General features: G+C 39.3%; 1 protein-coding gene across 2 annotated transcripts in view; it reads left to right on the plus strand.

The window, feature by feature from the left end:
• Positions 1 to 17513, plus strand: part of PTPN21 (protein tyrosine phosphatase non-receptor type 21) — a 47658-nt gene extending 30145 nt beyond the window's left edge. For both annotated transcript variants that reach the window (XM_054201611.1, XM_054201612.1), the window contains 7 exons: positions 1162 to 2627; positions 4907 to 5044; positions 7421 to 7642; positions 8756 to 8884; positions 9202 to 9436; positions 9947 to 10107; positions 10979 to 17513. In XM_054201611.1, the coding sequence (XP_054057586.1) occupies positions 1162 to 2627; positions 4907 to 5044; positions 7421 to 7642; positions 8756 to 8884; positions 9202 to 9436; positions 9947 to 10107; positions 10979 to 11107 (2480 nt within the window). In that variant the 3' untranslated portion in view covers positions 11108 to 17513. The remainder of the gene's footprint in view (positions 1 to 1161; positions 2628 to 4906; positions 5045 to 7420; positions 7643 to 8755; positions 8885 to 9201; positions 9437 to 9946; positions 10108 to 10978) is intronic.
• The last annotated feature ends 5640 nt before the right edge of the window (positions 17514 to 23153 follow it).

The following is a 23153-nucleotide window of genomic DNA, read 5'->3' on the forward strand; positions in this document are numbered from 1 at the left end:
CATGTTGTGTCTTTATTTAACAAAGTTGCTCCCCCAAAGGGCTTAATCTAATCTTTTGCAAAGTTGCCTCAGTTTTGAAAGTGACTGTCCAGTCCTACAAATCAGCTGGAAAAAAAAAAAAATGCTCTAACAACTCACTGGTAAGGGAATTAGCACATTTTCTATCTAAAGAGAGTAACACAAGTATTCATGAAGGTACAGGTATATAAATTCAGAATGTAGTTGAATTCTTTCCAGTATAATGTTGGAATTATTGCTGGATACTTGCTACTGCACATGTCCTATTTTTGAACAATTCTTTTTACAAAGAAAAGAATGCTTGATAGTCAGCAAATTCATTAACATAAGTGTGGCAATTATTTTGGTGAACATGAAGAGTTAAATAATGAAAGGCATCTAAAGCAATGACTGAGTTGTTCTTTTCTGGAGCTCGGCAAATTGTACATCCAGTGAAGTACTGGTTAAATTATTGAATGTATATTGGATGTATAAACTGTTACATCGTTTTCTTTACCCATCAGAGTGGGTATACGTTAACATGCAAACAATATATGGTGATGGTTTAAACTGTCACCACAATTTCTGGAGAAAAGTTAATTAAGTTAATTTGATTATTTTTTTTTTAAGGACTTGTGGAATTATATCTACTTGTCACCTGGGGGGGAGAAGAAGAGTGAGGATTTTTTTTTATGGTTGTTGTGGGGGTGTTTTTTTGTTTTTTGGTGCTTTTTTGTTTGCTTTTTTTTTTTTTCTTTCTTGCCATTTAAACTGATCTTATTAGATTAGTGCAAACCCTGGTGTAGACTGACTTTCTTTCAATTAGTGTGGTTTAAGATTGATATGGAGTTTGTTTACCTTGGACTGAAACTTAGCAAACCTATCCCAAACAGAAGAAAACTGTTCTTCAACTGAGACATTGTTTTCCAATAGGAATTTGCATCATCTAAATGAACACAATAGGTTATTCTGGTATACATACCTTGGGTATCAACAACAACAAAAAAGCTGGGGTGGGTTTCTTTTCCTTCCCGTTTCAATATATAGCTAAGAATGAATAACTGAGATTTTGAAAGTCTCAAACATTGATTAGCCATGTCTTAATAGAGGATATCTTTGTTTGATATCTTGGACGTAAAGATTGTTCTTAAACTTTATTTTCAGATAACCTCTTTGTGGGCAATCAGAATGGATACTACTGTCACTCTCAGACTAGCTTGGATAGAGCCCCTCATGACTACAGTGGTCGGATCCGCAATGGTAGTGTCTATAGTGCACATAGCACAAACTCCTTGAACAATCCACAACATTACTTGCAGCCGTCCCCCATGTCCTCTAACCCAAGCATTACTGGAAGCGATGTCCTCAGAACTGATTATGTCCCATCACATAGACATAGTGCACTAATACCACCTTCTTATCGCCCTACGCCAGACTATGAAACTGTGATGAGACAGCTCAACAGGGGAATGATGCACGCAGATAGGCAGAGTCATTCAATGAGAAATCTTAACATCAGCAATTCATATGCTTACAGCAGGCCTGATGCCTTAGTTTACAGTCAACCTGAAATACGAGAACACGCTCACTTTGCTTCCCCACAATCTAACCATTACCCATTTAACCTGAACTACAGTTTCCATAGCCAATCCCCCTATCCCTATCCTGCTGAAAAGCGCCCGGTTGTTGGGGCAGTCAGTGTGCCTGAGTTAACAAATGTGCAGCTCCAGGCTCAGGACTATCCAGCACCAAATATAATGAAGACCCAAGTCTATCGACCACCTCCCCCATACCCATACCCGAGACCTGCAAATAGTACTCCAGACCTTTCACGACATATCTACATTAGCAGCAGCAATCCAGATCTAATCACAAGGCGAGTGCACCATTCTGTCCAGACATTTCAAGAAGACAGCCTGCCTGTGGCACATTCTCTTCAGGAAGTCAGTGAACCTCTAACATCGGCACGCCACGCTCAGCTGCAGAAGAGGAACAGTATTGAAATAGCAGGCTTGACTCCCAGCTTTGAAGGAATAAGAATTAAAGAGAGGACCATGTCAGCTTCTGCAGCAGATGTAGCTCTTCCAAGAGTTATCTCAGAAGGGTCACAGCCCAACGTTTTGATGGAGAGAACAAAGCAAAAAGAAAGCGAGCAAGAAGAAAGTGTGAATTGTGATCATAAGAAAACCCTTTCAGATGCCACTATGCTGATTCACAGTAGTGAGGAAGAAGAAGAATTTGAAGAAGAAAACAAGGCTAGTACAAGTCTTTCTCCTCTCCCTGAAGATCAAACACAACTTTCATCCGTTTTGGGTGGTTATTCTCATGATTCAGTGCTGAACTACCCTTATAGCTCTGTTGCTTCGTCTGCTGGCCCTTTGCATATTCTTGAGCCTAAATTACATATCACAGAGACAGAAAAGAGAATGAAAGATATGAGCCCTGTTCATTTACTAGTAGAAAGCCAAGTACAGAGAAGAGGGGAAGGACTGCTTACTCCATCTATGTCGGAATCTGATCTTACAACATCAGGGAGATACAGAGTAAGGAAAGATTCAGTAAAGAAGAGACCTGTGTCCGATCTTTTGTCTGGGAAGAAGAATATTGTGGAAGGCCTTCCTCCTCTAGGTGTAAGTGGATACTATTCCTCTTGTTTCGGGTTGTTCTGTAGTGGGAGTTGCGTGTGGGTTTTTGTTTGAGGTTTGGCGCTTTTTTAATCTGCCTGAGATGCTTTTAAAACATGTGAATTAAAAGCTACTTTAAGCTTGACCTTTATTTTTCTGGTTTTCGTTGATTAACTTTGCTTAGATATCTTTTATCTGCTTCTCTGCCATGTCTGAGTTTTGCTTGTATAGGCCTCCCACACAAATCCAGTTCTGCAGCCTCCATTCATCTGATATGCCTAACCTGGCTAACAACTATAGAATAAGTGAATTTAAAGTCAGTTCTAGATCCCAAATTCCGCCCTACCTATTCTTATCTGGAACAGAAACAACTCTTTCCATTCCATTACGAGCTTTCTAATCTTCCTTTCACTGAAAAATTGGATGTAGCTGAATGTTTACTTTTTTTGATTCATTTGCTTTCTTCTTCTGAACTAAGAGGGACACCTGATGACGTTACGCAATAAATTATTTCTTTGCATTGTCTTCTTTCCTCCATCCCTTCCCCTTTTCATATCTTTTCCGTTTTGCCTTCTCTTCAAGCTCTTTTTAGCCCACTAAAGGTACTTCTTGCTTGCTATGTCTCTTTCTCCTACTCCAATCTTATGAAGCCATAAACAGTGAACAACTGCATGTTTCTCCACCTTCCCTGTAATTCCCACCTCATAGAAACATCAAGGTCTGTGTGGGACTGTACAATTTCACTGGCAGTCCTTACTGCTCATTTTGTTTTAAACTTTTTCTCAGTTTTATGTAGCCTGTGGCATGTTTCAGTTGCTAATGGAAGAAGGCCATTTTTATTATTATTACTGCTTTTTAAACTTGGTTGTTGTTAGCTTTGCCTGATGGAGTTGGTGTCAAATAGTTCTCTGCACAAACTGGACTGCAGTGGAACTACCATATAACTTCTGCTGTCGTAGTAACCGTTACAGCTGATGATGCAAAAGTTGTGTATTTAAATAGTTACTGCTCTCACAACTTTTTGTCAGTTAGACTTGCTATACCTTCATCAGCTTCATTTCTTTTTATAATTGTGTATGTTTTTCTAAATCTTCTTCCTCCTGTTTGTTATGTGGTTATAGGAAAAAAGGTGATAACTTTCTCCTTGTGTTCTCATTTAGTCACTTAGTGTTTTGATCTCCAAAAGATAAATTTTCAGACACTGATGTGTCTACCAAAATCATAGCCAGCCTTTTCCTGCTGATAGCTATGTAAATGTTCAAAGCAACCTCTGAAATGAAATCGGTATTAAAACTTTTTCACTGGAAATGTTCAGTAAAATACTTTATAGTTCAGTAACACTTAAGAGTGCCATTGCGTGATGGAGAATATCACCCTTCTGTATTCCACGTTGAGATGAATATCCTGGTAACAAAGCTGGCCCCTGGCAAGGTTCACATATTTTGCTTTTTAATGAACTCTTACTGTTGTGTTTGTGTTCACTTCACTTTTAAATGTGGTCTCATCCTCTGAGCTTTGTCTTCATGTTCCTTACTACCATTTAGCTTTTGAAAGCGTGATTATCATTCAAGCAGCCTATGCGCTCACATTTTCGGTATATTTTTGTTCATAACCGAACTTAGCAACTGCGGGAATGATGAAGTTTTCTCTTATATTTTTTAAAAGAATTATTTCAATTTATTCTTTCATAAACATCCCCCTTTGGTATTTTTCTCAAATAATGAATGGTAACTTCAATAATTTAGATTCATGGCCTGATTCAGGGCTCATATCTGTCTGCAGTTCTGTGTTCATATTTTTATGTGCAGTTTGTTGCAAACTTAGTCAAACATTTAACTATACCCAAATATCTGAAATGAACATCCTCATTGTAATGCCCACTTATAGGAAAGAAAAGTGCCTGCAAACTGAATAGTCTAGTAAGGAAGCATTTTTATGTGTTTTTGGTGTTGGAAAGTGATTTCAGTTCTGTCCAAGAATGTCAGTTATCCAGAAGTGTCACCTCACACCCTCAGTTGTGAGCTGTTAGGGAACAATATTTGTCATTCTCAAGCAGTTTCATTAACCTGTCTGGAATGAAGACAGACTTGTGTTGTGTCCTTGGAGGAATGTAGTCCCACCACCCTAATCTCTCCCTGCAGTGCTTATCAAAAAAAAAAAGGTCAAAGGTGTTGGCAGAAGGGGTCAAAGAATTATCCTTTGCTTAATTGAACTCATCTGATTTCTGCCTTATAACTTCATCAGATATTTGAAAATATTTACAAATTTTAGCTTCTCTTTTGCAGGGTATGAAAAAGAATAAAAATGATGCAAAAAAAATAGGGCCTCTAAAGCTAGCTGCCCTAAATGGATTAGCTTTGACTAGAATGCCTCTGCCAGATGAGGGGAAGGAAGAATCAACAAGAGCAACAAATGATGAACGGGTATGTTGAAGTTTTTTCATGCTTGATTTCTCTTTTACACTATTTATTTTTCAAAATGAAATGTATATGAATGGTGCTTTGTGTTGACTTTAAAATGCTTCAGGTTCAAGGTAACTCAAATACTGAGAATAGAAACAAAATGAAGAATGAGACTTCTGATTGATAAGCCATTGCTAGAAATATTGGGTATAACTCAGATTTTTCTGTAAGATTTTAGATTACAGTGATTTAGATAGTAGTTTACCCTTGGAACATATAGGAAACAAATTAACTAGTATCTACTGATAGACTTTTGTGCCAGATCTGTCTGTTTTCTCTCTTAATTTTTGGGTTTTCCACACTGAAAACACATGAAAATTAAAATTCTGAGTGTGAGGTTGAACTTAGTTGTAATTATTTGAAATTCATACAATTTTTACAATAAATTTTGTGGTTAAATTACATTGCCAGAGTATAGCTTGTGCAGATTGTATTTATCTGTTTTCCTCAGGTGGATCCCTGAAAATATAGATGGAACTTGTGTGATCTGCAGAAATTTTAAATTCAGTAAAAGATCTCAGATCACTGAGAGGACATAAGGTTCTAGAATTTGAGGATCATTTTTTGAGAAATACAAGACACCATCTGCTTGTATCAGGGTAAATAATGTCAGTAAATATGCTTCAGCCTGCCTCGTATATCATTAAATAGTAACAGGAAAGTGAAATACAATCAGTATCCAGCCTGTGAAGGCCATGTTGAACAGTGCTGTCATGACACACCTGACCAGGGAGCAACTAGATAGATACACCAAGATCTACAGTGATTATTGTACATCCTGCGACCAGTGGTCTCTTTAGAATCTGGTTCTGAGCATGGTTGGGCATCCTCAGCTGCAGACCCCCACTAGCTCAATTTGTTGACAGTCACTGGGCAGGGATTAGAACTTAAAAGAACAGTCCTGCTCTCACCAGCTGCAGTTTTAAGGAACAGGCCAAGAAAATTAGTTGCAAGTCACACAGTAGAAATTTAGTCTTGGAGTTTTAAGACTTGGAGTGAGAGCCATAGGAGAGAAATTTGACTGTTCCATTTCAACACAGTTGAAGTTATTTTTGAACTGTATATACATTCCTTAAAGATGCTAAGGGACAAAAATTGTGTTGTTGACAGTTCTGCATTTAGTACCTGTGTTGGTTATTTCCTCTTACTTACAGCCATCAGCATAGAGGCAGAATAGATAAAATGAAATGGGATTAATTCCTAAAACAGCTGAGAAGAGGTAATGCAAAGCAGATGTGAGACATGAAGTCCAGACTGCAGATATTTTTTTAGAAGACAACTTTAAAGTTTATTCAGTGCCTGTTTCATTGCTCAACTTCATGCTATTGTGAGGGAATTAGCCTAAAGATAATAAAGGAGTTTGTGCAGTTGATGTATTGATGTGCAAATGGTGTATGACTGAGGTTTTACCCCTTCCTCTACAACATTTGGCATTGCAGTTATTTGATACAAGATATTTTTCTGACCTGATACCGCAGAGCAGTTGCTGTGAGAGGCCGGGGACATGTGACATAGATGAAATTTTCTGGCTGAAATCTTACGTACTATTCCTCTAATTATTGTTGGCAAAGATTCGCTGAAATTCCAGAAGTGTCTTATGATTTAGAAAGAACTTGATTTTGAAAGAATAAATTGGGGTGGGGCGAGGCGAGCAGCAGCTTATTAAATAAAACAGGTTGAATTATACTAGTAGAAAAAATCCTGGGTTTATACCTCAGCTGCAGCCAGAGGTTCTAAGAAGGCTTTGCTGCTGTATGCAAAGTTTAGTATCTTCAGACTAAGAAAATGGAATATTGGTAGCGAATTATTAGCTCATTGACTGAGGCAAGTGTTTTGTTTTACATTTTTAGACATTTTCTCCATCCAAATGACAAAGTTGACTTATTTTTTTTATTACAAGATTAAAGGAGACCTTTGCAAATGGTGTAATCTAATATGCTGTATTGAGTAGGAGGATTAATGAGTATTTCTTGTTCAAAGGTATTTGAGGTGGTTTGTAGTATAGCATAGGTATCTGGTTTCGTCAAATATTTCTTTGCCCAAGTGGGTTGTCTCTATAGAAACTATGACATAATTTTTGTTTCACCAGTGGTAGTCACAGTCTTTGTGACCTAATGAAGTATAAGAGACTTCTTAGGTTTCACTTGAACAAAATTTCTGCTGGTTATGGTTGCTTCTAATTTATTCTGGTATGTGTGTGAAAACAATAGCTGGAAAAGCATTGAAAAAGTGTGTTGGAGAGGAAAATGCATACATTTTATCCTTCATGAGTTCTCTGTTAAAATAGACTCACCTTAGAATGTGACTTTGTATGGTTGCCTGTGTTCTGTCTTTCAGTGTAAATTTCTGGAACAACGGTTAGAGCAGGGGATGGTGTTTACTGAATATGAGCGCATTCAGAAAAAAAGACTTATAGATGGTGAGTGCTCAATAGCTCGGCTTCCTGAAAATGCTGAAAGAAACCGGTTCCAGGACGTCCTTCCTTATGATGATACCAGAGTAGAGCTAGTCCCAACCAAAGAAAATAACACGGGTTACATCAATGCATCTCATATCAAGGTGAGAGAAATACTGTTGGAGAAATATTTTCCAGTTCATGTGGTAACTAAAAATGGATGTGGCTATCAGTTTTGGTCTGGTCAGATGAGTGAGAATCCCTCCATCTCTATCTTTCCCTTCTTCTGCAGAGGTTTCTTTGGGGAAAGGAGGAACCAATTTTTCCGCATTACGTAAAATAATGGAGGGTTAATTATTGGAGAGGTCTTTTGCATCTTGCTTCTGTATTGATTGACTGTCTTCTTTCTGTCTCATCTCTCTGTGGATTGGTGCTAACAGAAAGCACGTCCATTCATCCCAGGATTAAGAAGGCAAATAGCTTTATAATAAACTGGGATCCTTTGCAATGATTATGATATTTTTGAACTGCAGTGGCAGAGGAACGGGAACCAGGGGGAAATCTGCTTGTTTATAATCTTCAGTTGTGCCCTTTCCCCAGCCTTAGCTCTTTCAACTCTATTTAAAAAAGTGAAGAAGTTGCAGGGTGACTTCAAGAACCTTCAAGGCAATTCATTCATTTTCAATGCATTTACCTACTTAAAGTGCAACTAAAATTGCCTTCATGCTTTCTTTGAAAAGAGTTGAGATCGTCCAAGCAGCAGTTGTAGTTGCATTGCTGTCTTTTTTTTTTTCTTTTTTTTTTTTTTTTAAATAAATCTGTTTGCACATTGACATGGTACCATAGTTTCTATACTTTGGCTCGTTCACAAAGGTTGAGTAACTCTTCTGACTCTTCTCAAACAAGTAAGATACTATTTTTTGAGGAAACATCAGCTAATGCTGACTTTTTACTGCATTTATGGCATCCAGGGTATGAAAGCTTTCTAAACCTGAATTGTCTAGAATACCTTAAATTAACAAAGAAATACAATTTTATTTACTCACTTCTACATTATGTTTATGATGTGAAATACATTATTTAGCTATGTGCTTATACAGTTTTAAACATTGTGTCTCTTCTGCATCTAATGTGACAAGATGCAGCTAAAAAATGGGAGGGAGATATCTCACAATTGTTGCTGTCTTTTTGCAGTTTGTGCATCTTCAAATGCTGACTTAAGAACTAGGAAAAGGAAGTTTTCAGTAATTACTAATCTGATGCCTTTCTTTTTACAGATCTCTGTTGGCGGCATAGAGTGGGATTACATTGCTACGCAGGGCCCTTTGCAGAATACATGTCAGGATTTCTGGCAGATGATCTGGGAACAAGGGATTGCCATCATAGCTATGGTGACGGCAGAGGAAGTGAGTATAAACCGAGTCAGGATTCTCCCAGAAATTTCGCAATGATTTTGTTATGATCTGTTAGAGGAAGGGGATCTTTGCTCCAACAAGACAATCAATCAAAGATAAATTTCTAGTGACCCCTTTGCCATTTTGTCTTGCTTTCCTTGGCAGAAAGATGTAAATTTGCAAACTCTTTCCACTGGAAATTTGGTTTACTCAGTGAGAAACCATAACACTGTAGTAGTACTTAATAGAGGAGAGATACAGTTGTTACAGGAGCATTAGTTGTATTAGTATTCTTATGTTTATTGTTCAGCAAGCATTTTACTTTTAAGGAAAGTGGGCGAGAAAAAAGCTTCAGATACTGGCCACGTCTTGGTTCAAGACACAACACTGTAACGTATGGAAGATTTAAGATTACCACACGATTCCGTACAGACTCAGGCTGTTATGCAACAACGGGTTTGAAGATTAAGCATCTTCTCACAGGACAGGAGAGAACAGTTTGGCATCTGCAGTATACTGACTGGCCAGAGCATGGCTGTCCAGAGGATCTAAAGGGATTTCTCTGTAAGTTGTGTTTAATAGCTTTCATTTGTGGTTGGTTTTATTTGTTTTTTTAATACCTCCTAAAATGGCTGCTATACGTGAATTAGCTTTCTGCTGTAAAAGGTTCCTTCACACCAACAAGAGATACTGAACTACATTCTTGTCAGGAATATACCTGCCAGTTTGTTAAAGTGACTGTTTATGTCTATATAAATTTACTAAAAGCTCATATAGATTAGAAGATAATTGCATCACATACAACACGTTTGAGTATGTTCTAGAAGTAGCAAGATGGCCACAAGCTGCCTTTGGTGGGGGGTAGGGGAACAAGGCAAAGAAAGCCTTACAAAAGTTAGATGATCTTTATTGCTCTGCATTGGTTTGGTTGGGATATGACTTTTGAGTGCATCATTTTTCTGTGGGACGTCTTATGTTAAATTACTACTTTTCTGGTGGTCATACAGCATGATAGCATGGCTTATGTGGCTTCATCTCCCAGGTTTATTATTCTTATCTTGTTGAACTTAATAGCATACTTGGAAGAGATACAGTCAGTGCGGCGCCATACGAACAGCACTGCGGATCCTAAGAACTCCAATCCACCTGTACTGGTACATTGCAGCGCAGGTGTAGGACGAACAGGAGTGGTCATTCTGTCAGAAATCATGATCGCTTGCTTGGAACACAATGAGGTGATCTCTTTTTCTTTCTCGTGCTTTAAATAATGTGAAGTAGTGGAAGAGTAAATAACCTGCCTAATAAATATTTTATGGCTGTTCATCTGAACTTTCCCAAGATGTGTCCTTTGGAAGAGCCCTTACAACTATGGTTGAAAAAGCTCTTGGCAATTCAGCAGAAGTCAATAATCTTCTAGAGTTGCCCACTTACACGCTGGGTACTGGAATGCTCATTTGGATTCTTGACTCCATAAGATGTTGAGTCACTGAGTGGAACAAGGTGTGCCCTAGGCTACTGAGCATATTTCAGGAATTCGCCCTGACTTACCACTTCTACTTCATGCAGTAGTTTTAATGGATAATATTCAAGAACGTGCTTTGTAGCCACTCTCTGTGCTTGTTATTAAATATTTTGCTCCTAAGTGAGTGTATCTGCAGTATCAGTCTCAGCAGAAGACAAAGGGGTAGTTTAATAGAATAAAATCTGGTCCTATCAGCTTTTAGCCAGAAGTGAATAGGTGTAAACTGTTTATTAATAACATAATATGCCTGCTGAGTCTCAAGAAACTCTTCTGTTGTGCATCTCTGTCCTAACTCTATAACAGACTTTTGCAGCCATTAGAAATGTGAAGACCCATACCCCATGAGATGCATTTTCATTTGGCAAGTTTATTGTTACGCATATTTCCCAGATGAGGAGGTAGGCATGGTCAGTGGTGTCATGCAGTCCATACTGCAGACACAGGCAATGAATTGTCAGAGCTGAAATTGGAGCAGCTGATTCTGCCCTTACATCACTGGCACTACTCTGAACCTCCTGCTGAGAAACTGCAAGCCAGTCTCCTTGCTCACCAGTCTCTTGTAATGGTTTATTCTCTTCCTCCAGATGCTGGACATCCCACGAGTGCTGGACAAGTTGAGGCAGCAGAGAATGATGATGGTGCAGACTCTTTCACAGTACACTTTCGTCTACGGAGTTCTCATTCAGTTTCTCAAAAGTTCTAGACTTATATAATCCCTGCCACTTCCTAAGGGACCCTGCAAGAGTTTACAGAAAGAAAGATACAGTTGTCCAGGCACACCTGCTCTCACTGGTGTTTTCTTTGTATGATGAATTACACAGTTACCTTTAAGGGCTGGTATGTGACTGTTAAATGCGAGTCAGTGTAACAGTCCCTGCAAAGCAGGATCTTCACTGGACTAAATTCGTCCCATGTTCAGTTGCAGTCATACTAGGGAATGATTTTACTTGTACTGGTCTGTAGTACTTGCATACGTTCTTTAGGGTGGTGTTACTCTGGGTAAAATAAGTATCTTATGGAATGGAAGTATATGGCACAATTTTACTAACATTATGTTTTAAAACATAATCGGTAACTATGCGAAAGCTAAAATCTCTAGGTGCACACGGGGTGAGAAATCTGCTCCTTGGGAATGTCAAGGTCTCGTGCAGTTTCATTCTGCTTTCAATTTTATAGTTAGAACAATACATCTATATTTTTTAAAATGAACTTTTGTTTTCTTCTGGTTTACTCAGCAAACTTAGCAGCTTTTAGATATTTTAAGCTGTTGCTTTAAGGACAGCTATTTTTATATTCAGCATTTTTAATTAAAAAAAAAAAACCACACCAAAAACCAAAACCCCAAACTTTTTAAACAGCATAATGTTTTCAGAGGAGAAGACTGACAGTGTTTGAACTAACTTTTCAAAAATCATGCAGAGAGTAGTAGGGGAAGCTCTTGGCAATTAGTTGTAGTGCCGTGTAATAGAACTGACAAGTGAAAGGTGATGTTAACTGCTGATAACTTCCATTTGAGCGGAGGCATGTTTACCTGCAAAAAAACAGGAGAAAAATATTCTAATTATTTACAAGGTTATTGGAAACAAATGGATGAGAGAAAGTACATATTCAGTATTATTCATATATTTAGAGGACAGTTTGATTTTACTGGCTGAAATCAAAGTGGACGCAAATGTTTTAAGCACTTTTTTTGCTCTGTTATTTATGTAGTTAAACATAGAAACTATAATCATGCATTGTTTCATATAGTAATATACCATTACTAACCTGTTATTTTAGGAAGAGCCTTTTAAGGTGATGAAGTGAGAGAACCAAAATTGGAGTAAGAAGGTGCATAGTGGCGAAGCGGAAATGATCGTATGAAGCATAATGGAGGAGGTGTGGCAGCTATGATTGCTGGTTTACACAGTGCAAAGACGACCATTAAAAACGTTTATGTTCCCAGTCAGAAAAGCCTTTAAAGCACTGGAAATTTCTGTAGAATCCTTCAGATTATTTTGTCAGTACTAGAACAGATTTTGCTAATGCTGTGCAGTGTTGCAATGAATATCCACAGAAGCTGTTTGAGAACACCTGCAGAATGTAAGAGCTCTTAGAGGTGACGCTGGAGATGTGGGTATTTTTGTAGCTGTGTAGGTGGCTGAGTCAATGGCTGTGGCATGGACCCGAAGATAAGTTGTACCTTTTGTCCCCTGGGTCTCGTCTAATGACAGTATCCCTAAATAATCCTCTGTCTGTGGTTTTCAGATGGGGACAGCGTGGTTTTACCTGCCTTTTCAAGTGTTTTGAGATGATGAGTTGAAAATCCCTATTCAAAAGTGAGCTATTATTTTCTAGATATCTGGTTTAATTTCAAGAAAGCCCTATGGTAGACCAGTCTGCAGGCATGTTTAAGTGTCCATTTCCCTTGATACCTGCTTAGTGAAATGAAATGAGACTGAAAGTCATTTTTATCTCTGGTGAAATTACATAATTTTTTCTGAGCTCTAACAAGGGTTTGGAAACTATTATGGATAATTAAAGCCCCTTCAAAACAATAATTGTCTCCCAAAACATTAATTAAGAATAATAAATAGGTTGCCTCAATTTCCTCTGTAATAAGCTACTTCCACAAAAAAAACCCCCACACAGTCCAAATGATATTGTGCTAATATGTCATTCTATACAAAATATATTACTTTAAAGTACACTGTATTAATCTAGTGCATTTGTTCTGGTTTCAGGCAGTCTGAATTGTTCTGCTCTTAGTAGAAGAAAGATTGAATATTTCAGATGGGGGAAGAAAATATTCTTTTTGTGACTATAAAATGCCTAGGAAGTATTAACTGCCAGATGTAAAACTGGAAGTCCAAACCAAATCTGACACCAATTTAATACTTCTGTGTCAACAGAAGTATTGAAAGAAACAAACATACTTAGCTATTTGTATTGTGCTGTGTTTTAAAAACATTGCTACTTTTTGCCACAATTCCGTCTATCTTCAGAAATATTTTTGAATGGGAAAGTATGCTCTAAAATGTAGTTTGTACCATTTCCATTTCTGAATTTTGGACTGTGATCTTCATAACCTGACACATGCAGCTTTTAAAGAATTTATATACAACCACAACTTCAAGCAACAATTTTTAGCTGTTCATCAGTTACTGGGAGAGAGAATCAGATGTGAGGCATTAAAAGGAACAAAGCAAGTAATTTAATCCAAAATTTATGGGATTATTTGAGGTGGGTGAGGAAATGTGTGTCTTTTGGCTTTCTTTTCTGTTTGCTGAAAGAAGTTGTGTTCACTTTTAGAGGCAGTTGCTCTCTAATCTGGTAGTCACACTCTTGATTTATTTTTTTTAAGCATAACATTGCTACCTCCTCCACTTCAGCTTTCAGTTCTGTCCATCAGCAGCCTGGTTTTGCATTAATAGACTTGACCTTAATAGTCCTGACTTTATGTGAGTTTTCCTTGTGAAGATAGCAGGATTGCTTTTGTATGTGAGCATACGGCTCCAAGTGAGCGTTGAAAATGAGCAGTTTCTCTTCTAAAGATACCAAATGAAAATAAACCTCACAACATCCTGTAAGAAAATTAATTTTAAAACCATTGTTTAGATTTTCGGTTAACTTTTAAAAGAAAATTCAGTTTTTAGCACTTTGTTATGAGCCTTGAAAAGGGATGCTTTATTACGTGTAGTTGCGCTGAGTGCTTTGTGAAGTGTTCGGACATTATGAGAACATACACTGTCCAAATCCAGTAACGGTGTGAGTTGGAGGTGGATTTATTTGTCAAAAGCTCAAAACTCCACTATAAGCCTGTCCATTTTGCCAAATGTGCTTCTGTTGTTATGGGGATGAAACCAGATTATTATGCAAGATTTGAACTGACTTTTTTTAGTAAGAAAGACATTCTTGCAGTAAATGGCAAAGATGATGCTGATCTCTAGGGATATCAGAGCTCTCAGGGATAAATAAAGGTGCTATATACTGTCAAGAGACAGATTTGACTGTCTTTTTGTGGGCTAGGTGGAAAATGCTTTTTAGATTCAAATTCTATGAAGTCGGGAGAACCAACAAATTGTAGTAAGGGCTTCTGCACATTTGATTTCTTTCTTGGTTGCTCTAATGAGAGAGTCTTCGGCCAGGGAATCTTTGTAGTCTTAGGCTAGTAGCTCTTCTCTAAGAACGTAAGTCATCTTGTTTGTTGCAAAGATGTCACTGGCTTAGCTGTAGGCTGCAAATCCTTCCTTGCCCTGTTCTGAGACAGAAGCCCCATGGTACGCAGGGGAGTTTGGCATGCATAGCTTTTCTGCAGCCTGCACAGGAGTGCTCTCCTTTTTCTGCTGTCCCCTGTGAAAAGCAGGAAAAGTTTTATGCCTTAGTGTCACTCATCGTGATACCTTTTGCACAAGTGAGTGGTAAAAACTACAAGTGCAGGGTGCTATGGTTTATATCTAGAAAGACATTTAATTCAAAGCAGGTGAGCAAAGCAGAGTTCCTATAATTTCTGTGGATGAAAAGCTGCTCTGAGTTATCATCAACATTTAGTAAAAACAAGCAATAACAAATAAATTTAAAATAAATGTGTACTAAAATGGGAAAAAATCCTGGCATTTCGAGAAAGGTATTTTTGGCTCCTCTTGTGATCCTGTGTATCTTTTTTTGAAGTGGATGACATTTGGAGCAATTTTCTCCAAAAATAGCTTCTTAAATTTAATAAGAAAGATTACCTGAGGCTGCTGCTACATTTTTCCTGTTGGAGCAGCTGTTAAAGTTAAGTGGCTCATAGATTTCAATGGCCTCTGGACCAAACCTGGGAACTGTGAGGTTGTTCATCATACAAGCTAGCTGTGTAATGAGACCTCATTTTTAATATCAGTAGCATTACTAAAACCCTGGACTTAAAAATTGTGAACTCATTACTATATTTCAGTAGTTAGTTCAAATTATTAATTTAAAAGAAACAGCACCTCAGTTGTTAAGAACTCTGTGCTTTAGAGTTCAGGGTTTGTTTTTTGTTGTTTTTTTTTTTTTTTTTTCAATACTGCAAAGTAATGCAAAGCCAGAGTCCAGTCCTGCAAGATGCAAAATTCCTGCAGTTCTTCCTGATATTGTAGGAATTAAAATGGGCTTATTGCCAATGAAAGCTTGAGCCCTCAAAGCATGAATACTCACATGTCTGCTTTAAATTTAAATACAGATTACAAGAATTAACCAAAAGAACGTGGCAGGAATGTGCATACATGAAGCTACAGCATTCAAAGGAAAAGTAGCTGAGATAGTTCAGAAGAAATTCTCTTGTGAAAGTACAAAATGTTGGAAGTAGAGAGTGAGGATTTGAGGAATGGCTGAAGGCATTTGGAGGAGGATTTGGAACATTTTGTATCCGCAGTAGAGCTGCTAGAAAGGTGTGATTCATATGGTATGTTTTTCATGGCATGGTAGGGTAAGTGAATATGTAGTCATAAGTGTTATTTTTACTGGCTTTTTAAAATGTGATTTTTGAAATTCCAAATATTTTTTTCAGAGGTTCTGTTATTTTTACATATCCTTTCCAAATATATTTAATGCAATCTGTCGACTCAGTTTCTGTTTACTTATTAAAGGTCAGATTTTTTTCAAACTATGGTCTCTGGTTTTACACATGAAAAATGCAGGGGGAATAGGCATACATGCCGTTTTGTAGTGATAATTTCTAGTGGATGCAGGTGAGATGATTTGAAAGTCTAAATACTTTATGAATGCAGCCAGTTTACAGTCAGTGTGAATTGCACCAGTTTAAGGCTGGGCTGAAAATCAGGCCCTTGAAATGTGGAATATAACACGTGCTTGGAAGTTATGTTGCAGTGCAGCATTTGCAATACAGTGATATTAAAATAAGATAATACTGTGCTAAGGTAAGGGAAAAATCTTGAACTTTTAGCAGCTGTTACAAACATGTCTAAAAAAAAATAATAAAAAAAATACATTTCTTAGTAAGATCCTGTTGGGGACCAGGTAACTTGGTGCATTCTGTTGGCATCACATATGTTACTTTAAGGTCTACAGGGGCTGAAAAAAAGAAAGGATTTGTTAACTTCAATGAGCATTTCAAAAAACAGTTGCTAAATGGCCTTTGGTTCTATTCTTTGCAATTTTCCCCGTGACGCTGCGTTCAGTGGTGAAGAATAACCTCCAGTGTAGTTGTTCTTTGGAAGACTATTCTTCAGCTCTAATTAGGGAATGAAGATAGAAATCAAATGCAAAGAATGTAATGAATAGAGTTTACAACAGATTGAGCCTGTGGCGAGTTAGAGAGCAAGTCTATAGTTAACGTAATGTTATTTTGGTTCAGATATGCAGCAATCCAAACTACCAAGTTCTTAATTTCATGAGCACAGTTTCAGAAGGTGCCTAACTTTTATAAAGGGAATTTAAATGCTGTTTTTCCATTTGGAAATATTTATGTAAAATTAGGAGACTCTTAAAAGACTTTGCAAATGCCATTAATTTTTAGAATGGTAGGAAACTTGATGAGGAAAAAACCATGTAAAATCCTCCAGTCTGTCACCTTGCTAATCCTGGATAATTCTGACAGACAAGGTGTATGTGCTTTTTGCAAAGATACTTTCTTAAATGGCTTTGAAATACCCAATGTTATCTGTCCTCAGCGTGGCTGATCTGGGGGGACTTGGATGGAAATTTTAGAGGCTTGACCTGGCAAATCAGTAAGTATGTCTGCTCCTGCTCATTGCTGAAATCTCTTCATTCAGTTAAAGCAAATGGGTGTTTGACGTCCTTTCAGCAGTTTTGTAGGATTGAGTCCTTAATGTCAGAGGAATGCAGGATCTGGCTTCATTTTCGTTTGAGCCAGCGTGCAAGGATTTAAATGGGACTTTGTTTAAACAGTAGCAAACATGAAGTATTATTTTCTAGTACTAAGCTAGTGGTTAACATGTCTATTTTTGCTGTCTTGCCACCAATACTGTAAAAATGTATAATCAAAGCAGCTTTAATTCTTGTAAACTGAAATTGGTTTGTAAAACAATGTACAAATTGTGTTTCATAGACAGAAAAGCTTGTATTACTGAATGTAATATATGTGAAATGAATATATTATAGTCTATTTTTGCCATGGAAATAAATATTTGAAGCAACTATGAGTTTTTATTGTTCCATTGTTAAAAGAAAAATCAGAGAACTTAGTTTTCATGTGTAGTCCTAGGTTGGGACTTTACCTTCTGTACGTAAAGAAGATCACTCTTCTAAAACACTGCAAGTACTGTCCTGAATCTCAGTACAAAGATAAAACTTGTACTGTCAAATACTAATAGCTGTCATCTTTGTGGCAGGAAAGTCTTGCACCTGCTTCCCCACCATTTTTGTTTACAATGTTTTGCATTTTCTAAAGCTATTTTTAGTATTGAACATAGAGTTTCCCCATAACTTTTAAGTGGAGGAGGGATAAAAAGATTTTGAAAGTTGAAAAACCCTTTCCGAAAGCATGTGAGAGAGGGAACTGTTGATTGTATACTTACTTACGATCATTGGAGCTGCTACCAATGACTAACACTGAAGTTTTTCTTCATTTTATAATTGGCATTTAGTCAATAAAGGAGGTGGTGCAAAAGATTTGGTGTGTAACACCTGGTGCAGCACAAGACTGCATGATGTCACGATAAATGAATCGCATGCTGGACATTGCAATTTCACTGGGCAATGGCATTTCCCTTGTCTTTGCTAAACGCCTAGTGCGCTGCCCACTTAACTGAAATCTGAAACGACCGGGCTTTTAACTAAAATTTGTCTTCTAGGTATGATTAATTTGATGGCATTAATCAACTTAAGGTAAGACAGTGACATACCAGCTATTCATGTACTTGTCTGATCAGTTCCCAAATCCTGGGGAGCGTGCTGTGCAATGTTCAGTCTTATTTGACACAGATTCAAAATCAGAAGAGGGAGATGTCACTTTTTGGGGTCCTAAGCACATGGTAAAAATAGCCAGTAGTTCTGACATTCTGATCAGACTTACTATTTATACTGGGTTTAGACCTAAGGCAAAGGTCTCTTCAGAAACCTAGGTTTCCCCTAAATCCAAATCACTCTAACCTGTAGCTGTTATTTTTCAGCACTGTAAAATCCCCATTACAGCCTTCTGGTGGCCAGAGCTGGCTGACAGGGAAGTGAATTGATTCTTGGAATTGGCATAGCCCGCCAGAAGCTTTCTTGGGCAAGAGTTCCAGGACTTCGTACAAGAGAAACTTAGGGGAGCTGTTGAGAGGGGCTCCTCGCCTAGTGCCTTGACTAGGGGAACTGAAGGAGCTCTCCCTCAGCTGTTAGGGTTGTTTGAATCCAGAATGCCTGTGGACAGGTGAAGGTTACATGAAACTCACCAATGACAGGTACTTAGCTGGAAGTTTTACATGTGGCAGTTGCTCTGTTTAGGATCTGATGCGTTGTTTTTTTTTTTACACCAATTCCTTTTTCCTGAGGGGTCAATATAACATATAAATATGTGTTCTCTCTCTCTCCACTATTTTGATGAGCATCCCCTGGAAGGCTGAACTCTGCATGAAGACAAGCTGCCCAGTGACACAGAAAAGTTGCCAGTTTACCTCCTGCAGCCTGAGAACTACTTGTGGATGTTCACAATTTGTGAATATGATGGGAATGTCACTTGCACAGGTACTGCCAGGAGAATGGTGTTGCAGGCGAGTTGGAGTTGAGTGAGGACTGGGTGATCGGTGAATGCTTGTCAGCTCTGAACTTCGCAAGTTATTTCGTATCGTGGTGTATCCCGTTGTCTCGGTTTGGCTCTTGGGCAAGTCAAATCTCATGCCATCAGCACTTGCATTTGAGTGATGGGAACATAATGCATAGGGAAAGGGTGGTTCTGATACCTAAAAGCTAATTCTGTTATTACAATTACTTTAAACTAGCCTCATTAATTCAAAGAAAAAACAAGTGTAAGTAAGATATGGGTGAGCCTGGGACTATTTTACCACAAAATTTCTTTATCTTTGAGGCGCACAGGGTTGAAGACATGTAACATTTGACGTCATGGCATTTTTGGGGAGCTTTTCTGAAGCAAGGACTTCAGGACACAGGCGTGTTCTTGGGGTCACTGCTTGCAAAACGGCACAACATAGAAGTGAGAGCTAGAAGGGGTAGAGCTTAGAAAAATTCTGTCCCATTTCTGATCAATCACCACATCTCCCAGCCTCATCTGCATGACAATCTTTCAGGCAAACATCTAAGTTTAAAGCAAACATCTGCCATCCCTAACATACCAAACCAGTATTATTTGCTGCCCTGCTTATTCTATGGATTTAAAGTATCTGTTGTAATAAACAAAACAACCAGAAAAGACTTGGAGGGCTTGCAGATAAGGTTCAGATTATCATTATTATTATTATTAACCATTTCTAAAATGGCAATCATGTACCTTACGTAAATTTAGAAGGACATCAAATCCTTCCACGAACAGACCCTGAATTATCATACCCAGAGGCGAATGAAGAATTTTCACTGGTGTTAAGTACCTATGAAGAAAGCCCCTGTCAAGCCTGGCTAATACTGATAATCGGTGATTTAAGGGAACTGCATACTTTGTGTGCGCGTGTGTGTATCTGATTTCTTCTGTCTGCATGCTGTGCTAGTCACGACTGGTAGAAGCTGAAAATGTCTTTCCATTGACAAAAATCTTCAGGGCGCTATAAGATAGTCTGGTTTTAGTTTGATAATGTGGAAGATACTATTTTAGCAGATTTATCAGGGCTTATTGAGTTTCCTGCACCAGAGCAGTATAGAAATAAATTAATTTGTTCTGAAATGAGTGTTTTTGAGCCCCCAGAAATAGCAAGTGCTCACTCTGTATTTCAAAAATTTGTCTCCTGAAGGCCAGGAGCTGTAGGTCTCTACCACTTTAAATTCCATCAGTCACAAAATGTTTTCTTCTCTCCCTGAATTAGGGGAAGCAATCTAATTTGAAACTATAAATCTTAGGGAGTTCTACTGCCTCAGTTTTCCGTTTTAAGCCATCCTTTAACTGACACATTAAAAACATGACATTATTTTTATTTCCTGGCTCTTGTGGTCCTGAAAGCTATCTTGCAGAGGCAGGCCAGCTATGATAATCAGTAAATCTGATTAGATTTTCTTTGGGGGGGATTTCTGGCTTGAAAAAGAGAAGTATATAGACAAGGATCAAGTCTGTCAAAACCTGGCGTTCGATTCACTTCCTGACAGCAGCTCCGTAATGATTAAGGAGAAAATCACAAGCAACACAGTGGCTCCACCAGCCCGCGACAGTTGGCCTGCTGATCCCACTTGTTGTGGTGAATTATCGCCCGGGGACACTGGACCCAAGGACTTGTTCCTTCCAGGGTGCTGGTAGGTGATTCTTTCTTCCTCTCTCCTGCTGCATGGCTCTTTCCACCTTACTTGAAAAGAATCCCTACCACCTTCCGTAGATGTGCTGCGACTCTTGCTAGAGCACACGGGTTCCTGTAGCAATGCCCTGCCCAAATGTGGTCATCTGTTTTCTTCCTCATAAGGAGAGGGGAAACACTGCACTGCATTAGTAGTCAGGATCAAAACGTAATTAGGAAAGAGGAGGAAAGTGCAATTGTTCACCAAAAATAGAATCAAACATAGTTGGTTGATGAAGGATTTGTTTTCTTCCCAAGTTCCTTTTAGGTTTTAAAGGGCAGAAGGAGCTGTTGCACAGCCACCTCAATCAGTCAGCGGTAGGAATGCAAACAGCAGGTATTAGATGCAATAGCTTTGATGCACTGTGGGAAAAAACCAATCTACCTAAAATAAGGAGCATGGCGGAGTGTATGTATGCACTCCCTGCACGCAGAGCAGAATTATTCCTTAGTGCCACGGTGTTAGTTAGGAGGGCTGCCAAGGTGAGTTTAGCACTTTCAGTGCATTTATGCCATCAAGCTGGAAATAAAATGCTCCATTTGAGCCTGTTTTCAGGACAAAAGGTCAGCCTTATCCCTCTGCACAATGCTGGTGTTTAAATAATGACAAACAAGCAGAACTGAGGCTAATTTACATTCTCTGTTGAAAGAAACGAGAAATATTGCACTACAGGCTGAATTGTCCCGATACCTGTGATGCTAACTTTGGCCATGAGCTGGCCCGTCCCATTGCTCACCTGCCCCATAGCCTTGTTACTGAGACTGCGTCATGGGTGCTTTATGGCAGGGGTGTGCGCTCACCTATCGGCTGCTTCAGGGAAAGGGATGGACAACAAGGAAGTGGCTGTGGAGATGTGCCCGGGAACCCTTTGGAGAGATCTGATTCCACCATGAAGTGAGCTGAATAGAGGCTCTGAGACGTTCAAATACTGAGGAACAGCCATGGAGAAAACACACGCTATGGAAAGCTACAGTGAGCTACATGTTTAAGCTGAAAGCCCGTGTGTAAGGCTTAAGACTTTCAAGGCGGGATGGGAGGACACATCATGCAAGCTTGTTTCTGGGGAAAGGGAAACTGAGCTGGGAGCTCGAGGAGCTCTTCTATCTTTCTCTGACAATCCACTGTTATCTGAGATGGTTGTTCCCAGCATTTGGGAAGCCTCATAGCCAGCTCTCAAACCCATGCTATCTGTATCATCTCTGGTCTTGCTTGTGTCAAACGTCAGGAAAAGCAGGGTGCCAAATGCCTCTGAGCTGAATTTCTGGTTGGAGAGGCTACACCTCTGAGGTCCTGCAAGGCATTCTCAGGCTGACAGGAGAGCTGATGGCCTTTGACACGTTGCTTCACTTCTTATTTGGCATGCGAGCGTGCTTATGGGCGAGAGAAACAGATAGCTGGGAAGAGCTGGGGTCACCTCATAGTTCTGTTACTCATCTTCTGGAATCGGGCTCTGGCTGCTCTGAGATGTAAGGTATGCTGCAGCCCTCGGGCAGATACTGTAAGGGGAGTCCTACAGGCTTGCTGAATTCTTGGGATAACTGCGGAGAGCTCTGCACCTCGTGCTGCAGATCACGCTGCCTGTCCTCTGTGAGAATGGGACAGCAGAGCTCCGCGGCCTGCCAGGCTGAGGCTGTGTTCGAGTTTCTCTCTCAAGTTTCATATGCCTCCCAGCTCCATTTATGTAGCCTTTGCTTGCCCTTCTCAAGGTCTAATTTCATTCCCCCGATGCAGTAAGGCTGGAGGGATGGTAGGGGAGACTGTGTGTGCCGAAGCCTGTGATCTGCAGGAGGGCAGAGCAGCAGCCCCTGCCTGCGCCCAGTGGGGATGGGTGTTTGGCGCCACCCGCATTCCTCCAGCCCGGAACGTGGTGCTGCGTTGAGACCCCCCCACCTTTTGCAGGCCAGTCTCACAGTTTAAAAGATGAATGCAAATGTAACTTTTGTGTGTTGTCACCTGGGCGTCAGGCACACCTCCTGCCCTTTGCTGCCTGCTGGAGTTAGCTTAGTGGGGGAGCTGAAAGGATCAGTCCCTTTAGGAGGCCTGAAGAGAGAGCCTGGCTGCTCTGGAGGCTTTCTACAGAGCACAGAGTCCCCTGCACCGTAGACACAGCATTCTTGATTTTGTTTTCCCTTCACTTGAGTTAACCCTTCTTGTTGCTACTCGTGAAGTGCCTGACATCCTGGAGTCCTCCCAGTTTTTCTTTAAGGAGGTTGAGATGGAGATCAGCTGCGGGTGCTCTGCAGCTCAACTGATGAGTTGGGATGCCAGTGATTGCCGATTCTTCTCTCCCTTCCCAGCGATGCTTTATCCCTGTGACATGCCCAGCTTCCGCTGGCCCACGATCTGCTACAGGCTTTGAAACTG

This window comes from Rissa tridactyla, chromosome 4, assembly GCF_028500815.1.
Source record: "Rissa tridactyla isolate bRisTri1 chromosome 4, bRisTri1.patW.cur.20221130, whole genome shotgun sequence".
NCBI classification, from domain to species: domain Eukaryota; kingdom Metazoa; phylum Chordata; class Aves; order Charadriiformes; family Laridae; genus Rissa; species Rissa tridactyla.